The 13,787-nt window shown below is 45.2% G+C and overlaps 3 protein-coding genes across 3 annotated transcripts; 1 reads left to right on the forward strand and 2 right to left on the reverse strand.

The window, feature by feature from the left end:
• Positions 1–1,148: 1,148 nt before the first annotated feature.
• Positions 1,149–2,578, forward strand: LAJ45_03952 (uncharacterized protein; the record flags this gene model as incomplete). Its single annotated transcript, XM_046113534.1, has 3 exons — positions 1,149–1,214; positions 1,349–1,437; positions 1,498–2,578. 3 exons carry the CDS (start codon positions 1,149–1,151, stop codon positions 2,576–2,578), a joined length of 1,236 nt encoding a protein of 411 aa, XP_045973263.1.
• A 489-nt stretch (positions 2,579–3,067) lies between these two features.
• LAJ45_03953 (uncharacterized protein) lies at positions 3,068–4,583 on the reverse strand (the record flags this gene model as incomplete). Its single annotated transcript, XM_046113535.1, has 7 exons — positions 3,068–3,325; positions 3,381–3,507; positions 3,568–3,757; positions 3,852–3,887; positions 3,941–4,197; positions 4,256–4,446; positions 4,500–4,583. 7 exons carry the CDS (start codon positions 4,581–4,583, stop codon positions 3,068–3,070), a joined length of 1,143 nt encoding a protein of 380 aa, XP_045973264.1.
• A 4,677-nt stretch (positions 4,584–9,260) lies between these two features.
• On the reverse strand, positions 9,261–11,783 carry LAJ45_03954 (uncharacterized protein; the record flags this gene model as incomplete). Its single annotated transcript, XM_046113536.1, has 5 exons — positions 9,261–9,463; positions 9,524–9,733; positions 9,786–10,350; positions 10,416–11,350; positions 11,429–11,783. 5 exons carry the CDS (start codon positions 11,781–11,783, stop codon positions 9,261–9,263), a joined length of 2,268 nt encoding a protein of 755 aa, XP_045973265.1.
• Positions 11,784–13,787: the final 2,004 nt, after the last annotated feature.

The raw sequence follows: 13,787 nt of genomic DNA on the forward strand, positions 1-13,787 counted from the left end.
TAGCCCTGTCTTGAGCAAGTCTGTTGGTGGCTTTTTCATGTAGGGAAATGATAAACGGCGGTACTTTTAGTTTTCTTCATCAAAACGAGAATGTCGAACAGCCTTGGTGTTTCTGGCCGTAAATCTTCGATCAACTGGATAATAGATATAAACCAGACAGAATGACCCTATTTATTTGGCGTTTATCTATGTGTACTTATGTATGTAGTTAACCTACAAATGTTGCAAGATGATATTTTGGCCTTTGACGGTTGTAATATAAGGGAGGGCTCATGATACGATTCGGTGAAATCGATTGATCATCCATGGCTAACGATTGCAAGGAGGGAGGAACATGCCGGGTCGAGACCTATGAAGGATTCTACCCACCCCCACCACCGAATCTCTAGATACCGTATGGCTCGAGAAGCTATGGGGGGTAGGTGTGTAAACTTCGGCGTTTTTTTAAAGAATCGGCCAATCAAACTTATAGAAATTGGCCATAATGGTACTAGCGCCTAGACTAACCCTGGCATTTTCTCAGATTCACATACAAACGAAATTCCTCTGAAGTTGACACACCCGCCCTCTAGGCCTTCTCGCGCCATACATCCTCGCCAGACCTTTCTTGGGATAAAAGCACGTACAAAAATATAGTTCAAATAATTGCATCACTCACAATATTTTCAAAATGTCCCAGTATCAGTAATGGCTGCACATATAATCACATTCTACATATCTAAATATACAGCCTGATGCCATCGACCTCATTAACTTTGAGTCTAGGATGAAGTTTCAAGTGTCCTTCACAAAAAACTATGACCTAAAGACATTAATGCTTCGACCCGGCTGGTCCGGGACCTTTGGTGATCGAGTTGGGGCGACGAGTGATCATCTATGACCCTGATTGTGCCTAAACGAGTAAATCATGCATCACGTGACTCAAAACCGTGGGTCTGGGACACGGTGGTATCTTCATAGTCTCAAAGGCAACCCAAGCTTTGCGACACGTCTCCTCAAGTCCTGTTAAATCTCCCACCATCTTGACCAACACGACCCATTCTCTCAACCTCCGACGCTGCATATAATAGTCAAAATCCAAATCGTTATTATTCTCTCACTATTGAATTTCCTAAATTGTGGGTCTCGTGAAAGCAAGCTCGTTCTAGATGAGGCTCATAACAGCTTTGCTGTTGGCACTACTGCCCCTGGTGCTTGCGCAGGATTATTATAAGGTATGCAGATAGTCCAAAGTTCGGGAAAATGTCAATTATCTAGCCTCTGGCTGGTCATTGAGATCCACGCGGATTGTGCGCGGCAGCGGATGTGCCTACAAGAAAGCTGACTGACACCTCGTTCGGGCGATTAGCTATTAGGACTAGACAAATCTGCCGACGACAGAGACATAAAACGTGCATACCGAAAACTCTCTAAAAAATTCCATCCAGACAAGAACCCGTTTGTTTCCCTTTCCCTACCTCCTAGCCAGAGTTCCCTTCCATACTAAAACCAGTCCAGAAACGATCCCGCCGCGCATCAGAAATTCGTTGAAATCGCCGAAGCCTACGAAGCACTCTCCGACAGCGACTCCCGCCGTATCTACGATCAACATGGCGCCGAAGGACTTCAACGCCACAAATCCGGCGGCGGCGGCGGGCATCATGACCCCTTTGACCTCTTTTCACGCTTTTTCGGTGGTAGTGGGCACTTTGGTGGTGGCGAGCGTGGGATGCAGAAGGGACCGAACATGGAAGTCCGTGTAGATATCCCACTTGCAGATTTCTACAAGGGCAGCGAAAAGGAGTTTTCAGTCGAGAAGCAAGTCATCTGCGAGGAATGCGACGGGTCGGGAAGCCAGGACGGGCACATGGACAGCTGCAACGAATGTGGAGGCCGTGGAGTACGGGTAGTGAAACATATGCTTGCCCCCGGTATCTTCCAGCAGGTTCAGACCAGGTGCGACCGCTGCAGTGGAAAGGGCCAGATCATTGCGCACCCGTGCAAAGTGTGCCACGGGAACCGTGTCGTCCGGAAAACAACAACACACACCCTCTCCATCGAGAAGGGATCTCCTCGTGGTATCCGAATTTCGTTTGAAAACGAGGCTGATGAATCCCCTGAATGGATCGCCGGTGATCTCATTGTGAACGTCCACGAGAAAACGGCAGACGGCAAGATCGACGAAGACGAAGCGCACGAGTACGAAGTCGGGATTCCGGATGGTACTTGGTTCCGTCGTCGCGGAAAAGACCTGTTCTGGAAAGAGGTGCTCTCGCTCCGAGAGGCACTGCTTGGGGACTGGACACGAAATCTCACTCACCTCGATGGACACGAAATCCAACTCGGGCGGAAGCATGGCCAGACTGTGCAACCAGGTTTTGTGGAAGCCGTCAAGGGCGAGGGAATGCCCATATATAGGAGTGAGGGCATGGACGAGTATGGCGACCTATTGGTGGAGTATGTAGTCGTACTGCCCGATGAGATGGAGAGCGGAATGAGGAAGGACATTGCCGCGGTATTTGAGAAATGGCGAAAAAAGAATGGTGTGTCGCTGAATCAGGGAAAGAAGGCAAAAAATGTGGAGAAGGATGAGTTGTAGCTTGTTATAGAAGACTTACTGTTTCTTTTTTTCTTTCCGGATGGGCAGTTAGATGGGTGTAATTTTACAGGATGGAATATTTGTTACCATTTTCTTTTCTTTTTGCTCTTTTGAGTTTTATTTTATCCATACCCAATTACAATGGCTTGAGGAGGATAACAAGTTTGAGTCGACGGCTGGTTGAGAAAATGAAATCGGCTACTCTGGTGAAGTTCGTGATGCTCTGTAGGATTCATTGATACTCTGACATTTCGAACATACAATTCGCCCACACGCATGACTACATGCACACGTAAGGCGGGGCTCTGCTCAAGACTTCGCCATCGGTGAACATGCGTGGGCTTCTCAAATACATTCTCCGAAATACGATGCACAATATCACCCGTTTAATTTGTCAGATACACGAGCATGTTGAATTTAGAACAATAGCTAACACCAATAACTACATATACCTTGTGAGGTCCGCCCTTCGAATTCACATATATCATTTCAAATTCCGAGCCTTTCACTTGCCAGCTTCGCGCCCTCAATTCTCGCCTTGATCTTCTTAAACGCCACATCTCTCGCAATGTCTGGTCCACCATGCTTGGGTTTCACGTCGATGCTAAACGGGCTGAACCCACAATCATCTGTGGCACCAAGCCTGTGCGGTGGAATGTATTTTGAAGCTGTCATCAAGGACTCACAGACATCCTCTGCAGTCTCGACGCGCGGCGATAGCGGATTGATCACACCAACAAAGACAACCTTGAGAATGAATGTTTAGCACTCGAGCGAGCAAAGACCTCAGGGGAGTCATCACCTGTGGAACGCCATTTGCGTCCTCTCTAGAATGTTCTCCGCACAGTTTATAGACCTTTTCCCTATCCGTCTCGCTGGCAATCTGAACCAGGAAGTAGCCCGCGTTCATCTGGAACATACTGGGCAAGCTATCTCCGGGAGAAATCATCAGTCCCGATCAAGTAATAGTTGTAATGGGTGAGAATTACAGTTCACTGTAGTCAACATCGATACTGTGAACCGAGTCACAATCCCCACCTGGACACGTGTGGACACCAATATTCTTGCGCTCCTCCGCAGAAAAGCGATCGAAAACGCGGTTGTTGAGTTTGATGAAAGATTCGAGCATATTCCGACCAGTCCAGGGATTCCTGGGATCGTTTCTCAATGCAAGACGTCCTAAAAGAATTGTAAATATAATAATCGCAACAGTGTTTATAGCGAGTGAGAAGCTATGAGTCCGCAAGGAGAATTAAAGAGGGAGAAATCTTACCTTCAGTGAAATCAACGGAAACTCTTTGAGCGCCAGCTATATGAATATTTGGTCAAAAAAATTCTAGGGCACGGACAGGGATGAAAAACCTTCGAAGCACTTCCTGATATCCTTCTCACATTCATCGACCAGGTCTGAGAGGAAATCTTCTCTAGAATAACCTGGCAAATCCTGATCAAGCGGGTACAAAAGACTTAACATGCTCGGTGCAATCACAGCTTGCTTCATGGGGTTTTTGGCATAGGCAAGCGACTTCTTTAGGTAATCCGCTGCATAGTTCTTGTAGCGGAAGGGACCCTTAACCAGTCGAGGAAGCTGACGGTGGTGCCCATCTTCAAAGATAGCACTGTGAAATAATAAGTAATTTGTGCTGGAATAAATACGCAATTATGGTTAACGCTTACAAATACTGCCCATCAGCAGCCAGAGTATCTGCAAGACCAGTGCCACCTAAGGTGTCGGTGAGAGGATATGTAGCAAAACTACTAGCACGCTGCTCTCCGTCAGTCACCATTGACTGACCGGCTGCCTCCATAAGCTCGATAGACTCTTTGCAGGCCTCATCTTGAGCCTTTTGAAGTTGCTCGATGCTTGCCTACTTCAACTTAGCATAACAGACCTAATCACAGATATAGAGGTATCTCTTACTTCTCCTTTATCACAAGCAGCGAAGACAGCTTGTAGTTTCTCTGGACGGGGAAGAGACCCTACAACTTCAGTTGGGATGGGCATTCTGAATGGTTTATTGTTGATGTGTTAGGCTTAGAGAAGAAGAAGGTACTGCTGAGATCGATTGAGAGAGATGAAGAACAACAGAGGACTTGGATGGGATTTATACTCAATAAAGAGTACACGTATGGGTATTATATAGATGTATTATGTATCCCCTCGCACTAAGTTTGCCCGAAACCTTGATATTATTAACAGCAAAAAGGAATACCCGTGCTACGAAACAGGTAAAAGATGCATGCGCAAGAGACCATCTAAGAGCTAGCCTTTTCCTTCCAATCAAGGGTGCAGAGGGTCTATTTAGGTCAATTCTGAAGTCAATTGGCCGTAGTTGATGTTGTTTCCAAATAATATATTCCTGCATTAGTACATGCACCTGACCGGCATCGTGGTGAACAGGTTTCGCCTGCCTCCGATCCACCAATCAATGTCACGACTATGCATGCAAGGTCTCAGACAAAGTCTGTCTCTCTATCAGTCCACCTCTACATATCACAGCTTTTCAGTCGCCATCAATACCAAGTGAAAAGGAAACTATGAACCTAAGGCGGATGCCCACATAAATCGAGATAACGCCAATTGAATATGATATGCATGAAAAGAACATGCTGAGCTGTTGATTTCAGCCTTCATAATTGCGTCCTGAATATTGACACAGGAAGGAAATGTGGAGATTGGGATCCTGGTCAGATACCTTCCTCCTCGGGTTTTTAATTAGAAGCAACAACTATCTACATACTTCCCTACTTATAGATTCGATCCCGTGATTCCCGGATTCTCACATAATTCAAGCGACACCTGTGATATGCAAGGTGCTACTCAATCATGCAGACCGATAAACGCACTCTGCGAAAATCTACGGGCATACATACCTTTACGAACAGAACTTCACTCCCGCCATGTCGAGTGCTTCTACGTGATGAGGCCTCGAGGGCATCTGCCGTACCACCATAAGTACGTACATATGGGCGCTTCTGGTCTCCTCCCCGATTCTTGGCAAGTGAATACATGTTTGGCAATGAAGATTTCGACTGTCTAAGACTTGGGACTTTCCGACTTTTTCCTTCAGCCCACTGAATACATAAAGAAACAATTGCCGCAGCTATTAATCCAGGACAATCATAATTGGTAGAGGATCTAACACCACCACTACGCCTGAGTCGGATTCCACGATGTATTATCTGACCAACACTATACCCTCGTTGGAACATATCCCGCAATGATAATTCTCGCTTAGGCGAGGTGAAATCTCGTCACTTGAATAACCGTCAACTGCGGGGTAAGGTTAGTTTTTCTAGGGTTTCATGCAACACGGTGGAGCGGAAATAGATGTTGGTAACTCAAGATACCTAGTAAGCATCTGATTATTTTCGGCTGCAATTCGTATTTTCTAACTGATTCAGTATTTGACATTGGCCTTTATGCCAGCGATTTCGCCAATCATGACTTTATAAGGGATAGTTTTTTTTGACAGCGGCAAATATATTTGGAAGTTTTAAAATCAACCGAGACATTGATAAGATCAGGATGCACGGAAAAGTACTACTTCCGATTCTTGGTGATATTTAGTATCTACCCAAGCTATGAGCCTGCGAATAGGTAAGTATTGGGCCGTTCCTCCCAATCTCAACTACTGTAGTAGCTGAGACATCTCTGATTGATCGACCCTTATCAGCGAATGAAGACGCGTAGACCGAAACTCAACGAAGGCGAAAACAAAATACCTTGGCAACCATGACAGATTTCAGAGACCAATCGAAACGAGTGATGGACCATGAACTCAGCACATTGCTCCAGTATCACATAAGGTGTATTGATAACTGCTTCATAACCTCAGCTTGGCATTAAGAAGGCGTCACTGTTTTAAATATCAAAAATCAAGGCCCGATTCCGGGATCGAACCGGAGACCTGTCACAGTTCAGGAGTTTTAAACCCTGGGGAATACCCGAAGCGACAATCATACCACTAGACCAACCGGGCCGTGATCTCTGAAGAATTTATCTTCTTATATAATTTATTCATATTCTGGTGAAACCAAATGCTTCCTCGAAAAAGACCGAAAATAAGATTGCCACTATGTAGTTACATGTAGGTAATGAGCCTCTGTCTTTCTATTACGTTACGTACCGCTTCACAGGGTTATTCTGTCCAGAGTGGGTAGGGCTGCACTGTAAACACCATTCTAAATTATAAATTTGAGTCTAAGGGTGCGACCTCAAAAAACGAATATATATATGTTTACTTAATTGAGATAAGCGCGGCCTTACAATTTACTTGACTTGACATCAAGAGGAGGTGGGACAGGATGACAGCGCGGAGCGGTTGGCCATCATAGGTAAACCGACATCATACATATGAATCAATATCCCTTTCCCTCGTTCCTTTCTTTTTCGAGCCCTTCAGCTAGTACAAATCTGCCCAATTAGCCAAGTCTTCCCCATCCTCCGATCTCCTATCGAACGAGGCTTCCCACCAACACGGCACCTCGCTGGGACGGGAAGCAATCGATTACTTATCGATATGCACATGTCTTGAGCGGGGGAACCATATGCCCCAGCTCAACTCTAACACTGGTATGAAACAACTAAATGACGAAGCCTGCGGAAGCCCGGCAGCGTTCCAGATTGACCAGAGGTCCAGCACAGCCACAATTTGGTGCCAAGAAACCACTTGCCAAGGCTGTGCAGAAGTGGCTGTGGCATAAATCTGATTCACTTTATTCTAGATTTATAGAATTTAGAATGTAAGAAGCATGAAGAAGCATGAAAAAGCACGGTATTGAGTGATGGGAATTGAACAGCGTCATGGGCGCTACAAGCGTCAGTTATTCCGATATGCCAGCTGCAGCTGGTGTTGGAAGAGTGGGGTCGGTGTGGTAGGTTTAGCTGAGCTCTACCAGGTGCAATGATGGAAGAAATACATCACATGTTCCAATCAAATATGGTAAAAAGTGCTGGTGTTGTTCGATCTCGCCAGTTGATACCGTACAGCATGTATGTTTGGGTCCAGGTTGGACTGCTAAAGACATTTAATTAGCCAATGACCGCGAGTGATTCTATATGACCGGGTCTATATCGGAAAACCCGAGGCATATAGAGGTTCCCCACTTAATAGTATCCCTCCTTAACTTCACAAACTTCTGGTGCACTGCTTTTAAAAATGCCTGTAGCTCTATAACCCAATAACTACTAGTATCAAGGAATAAAGTTGCAATTTGATATGTATATAACTGTCTAGGACGCCTCTTAGAGAGTTTGTGAGCGCCCAGGGCAGATTTTAACCGGAAATACTTACCTGTTGATCTGCAAGTTGCTTTTCTGCATCGTCGATGTGTATATATTAATTGCATCCCTGACGTGGGCACTTGTGAATCTCTTGCCTTTCACAGTAGTGGTTTATTGGATTCGAAGATTCGGGGCATAGGTATTGCAGCGGTAGAAATTGTGAAACGTATCTCGTGGCGCCTAGTGATCGGATGATTAGATGTTAGAAGCATGCACGTTCACGCATGACGTTGAGAAATATGTCTGGGCTAGGGTTTCTTTCGAGTGCATTTTGTATCTGTTTGTAAATGAGCACTGAGACATTATTCATCCGCGAATTATGCAACAGGCTTTATTAATAACCAAGTTATACGATAACAGTGACAATTTCCATGTTGGAAGAGGTATGTACGTACGCATGTCGACCAACATGGGATGCATTAAGGTTGCTAAGGATTCACGGGCTACAACAGATCAATGATATAGTAACCCACGTCTTACTACATCCTGTACCTCATCCACCTCCATACCCGAGTCAGGATTTGTTAACAGTAAATGTACTTAAATGTGGCCATAATTGATTGTATTCACAATGTATTAAAGCTAATTTCAAAGTTGCAAATACAGACATTAATTTCAATATAGCTCTCTCTTCCCGAAGAGTAGACCCAAAGAAACTAAGATGAGCTCCACAACAACTTGTAAGTACATAGATACACCGCCCAAAAAAACCCATAAGAAAAAACCCCCAACTCAAAGAAAACAAAACCCTTAGATAACAAAATAATGAGTGTGTGTAATGTGGTTGAATACATTTGGGTATAAAAGCTCTGCATTGTCAATCAAAGCGTGACAATAGCAAGAAAGGGTATAGTAAGTGAAATGATAAAGAGAAAATAAACCTCGAACCCGTATAAATGCAACCCCGTAAAAAACCCAAGTAACCCTCCCTTTATATCTTTATGAAAAGCAAAGGAGAACCTAACTAGTAATCCTACCTCCCACGGCAAAACTAACCAAGAAGGGCATCTATCCATTCTTGGTCTGTTTCCACCTCTCTTGTTTCTTTTTCATTCTACTTTTCTCCACCCCCCAGTCCCGATATTTAAAACGAATGTTACTCCTGTTAAAAGAAGAAAATAGACAAAAGAAATTACTCGCACTGAAGAAAAACAATAAGTAAATCAAGATAAATGGACAGGCCCCCTAAGAGGTGATTTTTCGCTAATGGGTGGAAAAATACACGCATCTAAAAAGGAATAAAATTATTAAACAAAAAATTTAGGTAGATCAAGTTGAAAAAAAATTAAGGACAAAAGGAAAGCATATCAAAAAGTGCCCTACGCTAAGCCCGTCCCATCCGAATCATTTCCATGATTATTGCGAGGTTCTCAAAACATTTTTGTAAGATAGTCCTTAATAGTTTCCCCTTGAGTGCGGTAGTTGATGCCGGTGTTCATCGTACTGCACCATGTGATCTCGGTCATGTGGCTCGCCAAAGGCTATAGGTGCTGCCGCGTTCATTAATCCCATGCCAGAAGAGCTCTGGCCACTTGCAGATCGTCCATGCAGTGTGTGTTGCGGAGCGGGTGTCATATGATGCAATGGGAAGGTGCTGCCTGGACCGCTAGCATCGTTAAAATTGAAGGAATCATGGGTTGGAGTCTGAGAGTACCGACCCTTTCCGTCAGAGGCACCACGGTATAGAGGGTCTCCAAGGAGAGAGTTGCGAGCATTGAGAGGAGTAAGATCGGCATCGCGCTGCTTCTCCATTTCCTTCCGTTTCCTGATGTGGGGGTTTTCTTTGCAAGTTACGTAGATTGCGTTGACGGCGATGCAGATAGCAAGAGCGGCTGTGAGAACAGATTGAATGACAATCAAAGCAACACCTAGAGCCATCAGTTTACGCCCCAAAATTCGACCTAGAGCGACTATACATACCAGTAACGGTTTTAGTGTCTGCAGCGATCCCTAGTTCTTCCACGAAGATAATAAGACATGCAACAGATAGTACACGAACAACAGCGATTATGGTGTTCAAAACATTTCCTGCCTTGGTGTTATAAGGACGATTCCAGAGCAACAGAATCAACAAGAACACCTCGCATCCTAGTTGACCGGCAGTTTGGATAAGGCCGTGACCGTCACCAAGCGCAATGAATGCACCCTTGGCAAAGGCGTAGATTATCAACGGCAAAAATACCCACCAGAAGCTTGACTTGAACTGGTCGTAAAACAACCCGTAGCGGCGCATATAATCCTTGTGTTCAAATAGTTTCTCATACGACGGCTTTTCCCCAGATCCATTCAAGGTCATGTTATGCATGCGTTCTGCATCAGCTGCCTTCTCTGCCCGTGCAAGCCTGAAGATCTTGACCGCAAAGAAAGCGAGAACACCAGTGAAAACGGCGAGAGTTACTCCAGCAAGTAAATGTGCACCCCAAGAGTCGCCATTTCTGAATTGATACATGCAGTACAGAGTCCACGTTCCGTAGAGAATAAGAACCTATCAGAATAGCTTGTTAGATGCTGTCTCTTATAGTAATGTCTAGTTGTGGAAAATAGACTTACAAGTCTAACAATGGTGATCGCCAAAAACTCCCAGTATCTCTTGCGGAACCCGGTCAATGCCTTCGGGAAACTTGCAAAAAACGACCAGACTTCCAAAATGACCTTGAACAGTAGAATGCAAACGGCAATTGAAGCAATAACAATGCAGAAAATCAGCAAAACTGTCATGAAAGTGTTTGCCGAAGGAATTTGTAGTTTTTCGACATAAGCTTGAATTCCATCAACATAGTGCATGACCTTGTCTTGTGCCGTCTCGGTAGTATTTGTGGTAGTTGTTGCATCAGCGCTTATGGTTGTACCGTCGACATCAATATCACTACGGCGAAGTAATTCTCCGACTGCCCATTCCAAACTACGGCGGGTGGTGGTACTGTTTGTACTGTTTGTAGCTTCGGTGCTACTGTCTGAGCTGTAAACCAAGGTGGCGTTCAATAGATAGTCGATGGACATTTTGTCCAATTTACCACCAGTGTCGGCGCGGAAAGTATCAATCGACCTTTGCATGGATTCCCAAGGAATAACTCCGGTAGACCATGCGAAATTGTTTGCGAAAGACCTGTAAACGGGGGGATAGCTAACAGACATCATGCCGTTCATAGCAATGTTTTGAAACCAAAACATGACGTCTCCAAAATTTGGTGATGGACCTGCACCAGATCCTGCTCCTGCAGCCCCAGCAGCTGAAACACCAGAGAGAACAAGAGCCGCTGCTGCGATACCTGCAGTAACATATTTTACACCAGTTTGGTCCGCTGTTTTCCCATTTTGTACCACTGATTGAAGACATGCGAGCGATGCACCATCGTCATTAGACCTCAACTCCAGCTTTGCCATACCATCAAGATCAGGAACCTGAAAAGCGATTGCTGGAATCATAGACGCGTAGCTATCTGATATAGTCATTGTATCCTGGGCAGAAAAGCTTCCCTCGGGCACTATAATAATTGGGGCGCATTATCAGCATACCATGTTTACCAAGGCAGTAACAAGTGATGCTAGTATTGGGGACTTACAAGGACATAGCTGGGTAAGATTCTTTTGACAAGGGTCAAACTCGTTTCTATAGACCTCCTTCCCATAAGCTGTGACTGTCAAAATTGCTGTCACCTCTTGCTGTCTTAGTGAAGAACCAGCCAAATCGAATGTCACAAGGTTGGTTGATCGATCGTATTTCACATTCATTCGAGTGACTGTGATGTCGGAGCCCGCAAGACAAGATGAGAAGCCATTAGTTTCCAACACGTCGCCCGCCTGGACCGGCAGTGAGCCAAATGCTGAGAAGAGTAGAGTTGCGGATATTAGTGATGATGCGGGGTTGAATGATGACGAAAAGGCAGATGTGCCTGGAAGGAGTTTTCGTAATAACATGATGGTCGTGTCTATGGGTAGCAAGAAAAAGAAAAAAGAGTAAACGGGAAAAGGGCAAAGTCCACCAAGAAGACCAAAATGTCACAAGCCCCCTTTGTATGTTGATATGTTGATATGTTGGTGTTGCACTCTGTTCAATTGAATGAATAGAATAGATTTGGGAATGAAGGTGTGGATTTAGGGCAAGACACAAATGATGGGATGGCCACACAAAAAAGCCCAGTTAACTTCAGATAACCCGAGACGATGAAAGAGAGAAGGTGTGAAGAGCGAGAGAACAAGGGAGAGAAAATGAGAGTAAGAGGGAAATAAAGCGCCTGCAAGGGAGCGGCAACGGTAGATAATACCGATAGAAGAGCAGCTAGCTAGTCTGAGAGCGAGACTCGTAGTGTCAGCGAGTGGAGTGGAGTGAGTGAATGTGGGGGTAAGGAAGGAACGATAAAAGGAAAAGACACGAAACGTACAAGAGGGCAGTCAACGAGAGAAGGGAGGGGGGGGGTTGTGAATTGGCGGTTAGGGGAGAATTGGGAAAAGGAGTCGTCGGGAAAAGAGGAAACACAAACAAGAGTGGAGCGAGCAAGCGGCAATAGAGTGGTAGAACTACTACCTCCCTTGGTGCCTGACTAACTGACCCCAATAACGCAGGGTGCAAAAGCAAGGGACGTTGCCCAGAAATCCCAGGTTAGGCAAAAATCTGCTCTTCTGGTGGGTTGGTGACCACCTCGGTCTCGATGTTTACACACTGTGAACGCGCGGTAATGTCTCTTTCTGGTGGTGACCTGCCAGGGGCAATTCAAGAAGGTGCAGATGCAGATTTTGTTATTGGTTTTGTGCAGTTGTGCCTGACAGTAAATATCGCCGTACCTGCTTGCTTGCTAGGGTCTGCAGAGCTGGAAAATTGCACTTACAACAATGGGGCCCAATAGGGAGGCACTGTCATCATCCATGATGGAAGGAAGGGACAGGGGATATTTATTTGCCTCTCAACTGCATCTCGGCAATGAGGATTTTTACCTTCCAACGTGAGCTCAATACGATAAAAGCAGCTTCGCCTCCGCCACGTCGTTCATTCGAATACTCACACACACACACACACACACTTTATATCTCTTTATCCCAAGTATCACGCACAAAACCACCTGCTTACATTATTATCTATCGCACACATGTTAGATCTTCTTTCCAAGAATTCGGTTGTTACTCCACAATGTCACGAGTATAGATTTGTGTCTGGTCGACCTAGGGGTGGTGGTTGGATTAGAGCATGAGCATTCCTCAGGCTTTCTGCCCCACGCGACTCGAGAAACACTGTGCTGTACATAAAAAAATCAGACATGATTACACCAATGCCCGGCGGCTCTAACTCATCGTGAAGTCCCCGCCGGCTTCCTACAGCTGCGATGAGCAGATGAGCAGCGCCTCGGAGGACATGCTTCTTGGACAGTCAGTGAGTAGAGTACTACCATCCGTGCATGTGTGCCTACCCAGGGACCTGAAACACTAGAGTCCGGATTCCAAACCAGTGACATCGGCCCCTTTCATCCCGTAGAGTACATTGCATACACATCGCGCCTCACCATTATCCGTTTCGATCCGAAATCTTTAAAATCGTAGATAATGAAAGTGTGATTTCAAAGAGATGTTTAACCGCATGTTTGCACAATCAAACCCCCGCAAAAAAAACAAAAAAACAATATAAATGGAAGAAATAAAACGTCAAAGGGATTTCCCTGTTACAATCTGATCTCAAACCTTGCCATTCAGCTCTCGAGAACCTGAGAACCCTTGTAAGTGCATGCTCCTGCGCCCTAGCAACCAAGGAACCGGGTTAAGCCAGCTGCCCGTTTTTGTTCCTTTCTATTTTTAAAACGACCACGGTTTCGCCAATCCCTTGGAAAACTCTTAAAAATCACTAAAAGATTAGATGAACTTGGCAGCAAGTCATTTCGCACAGAAAGACACACACACAGAGAACCTAGAGTTGGCAACACAGAAGAACGTTTC

Source organism: Morchella importuna (genome assembly GCF_003444635.1).
Source record: "Morchella importuna strain M04M26 chromosome Unknown Morimp01GS009, whole genome shotgun sequence".
Classification (NCBI taxonomy): domain Eukaryota; kingdom Fungi; phylum Ascomycota; class Pezizomycetes; order Pezizales; family Morchellaceae; genus Morchella; species Morchella importuna.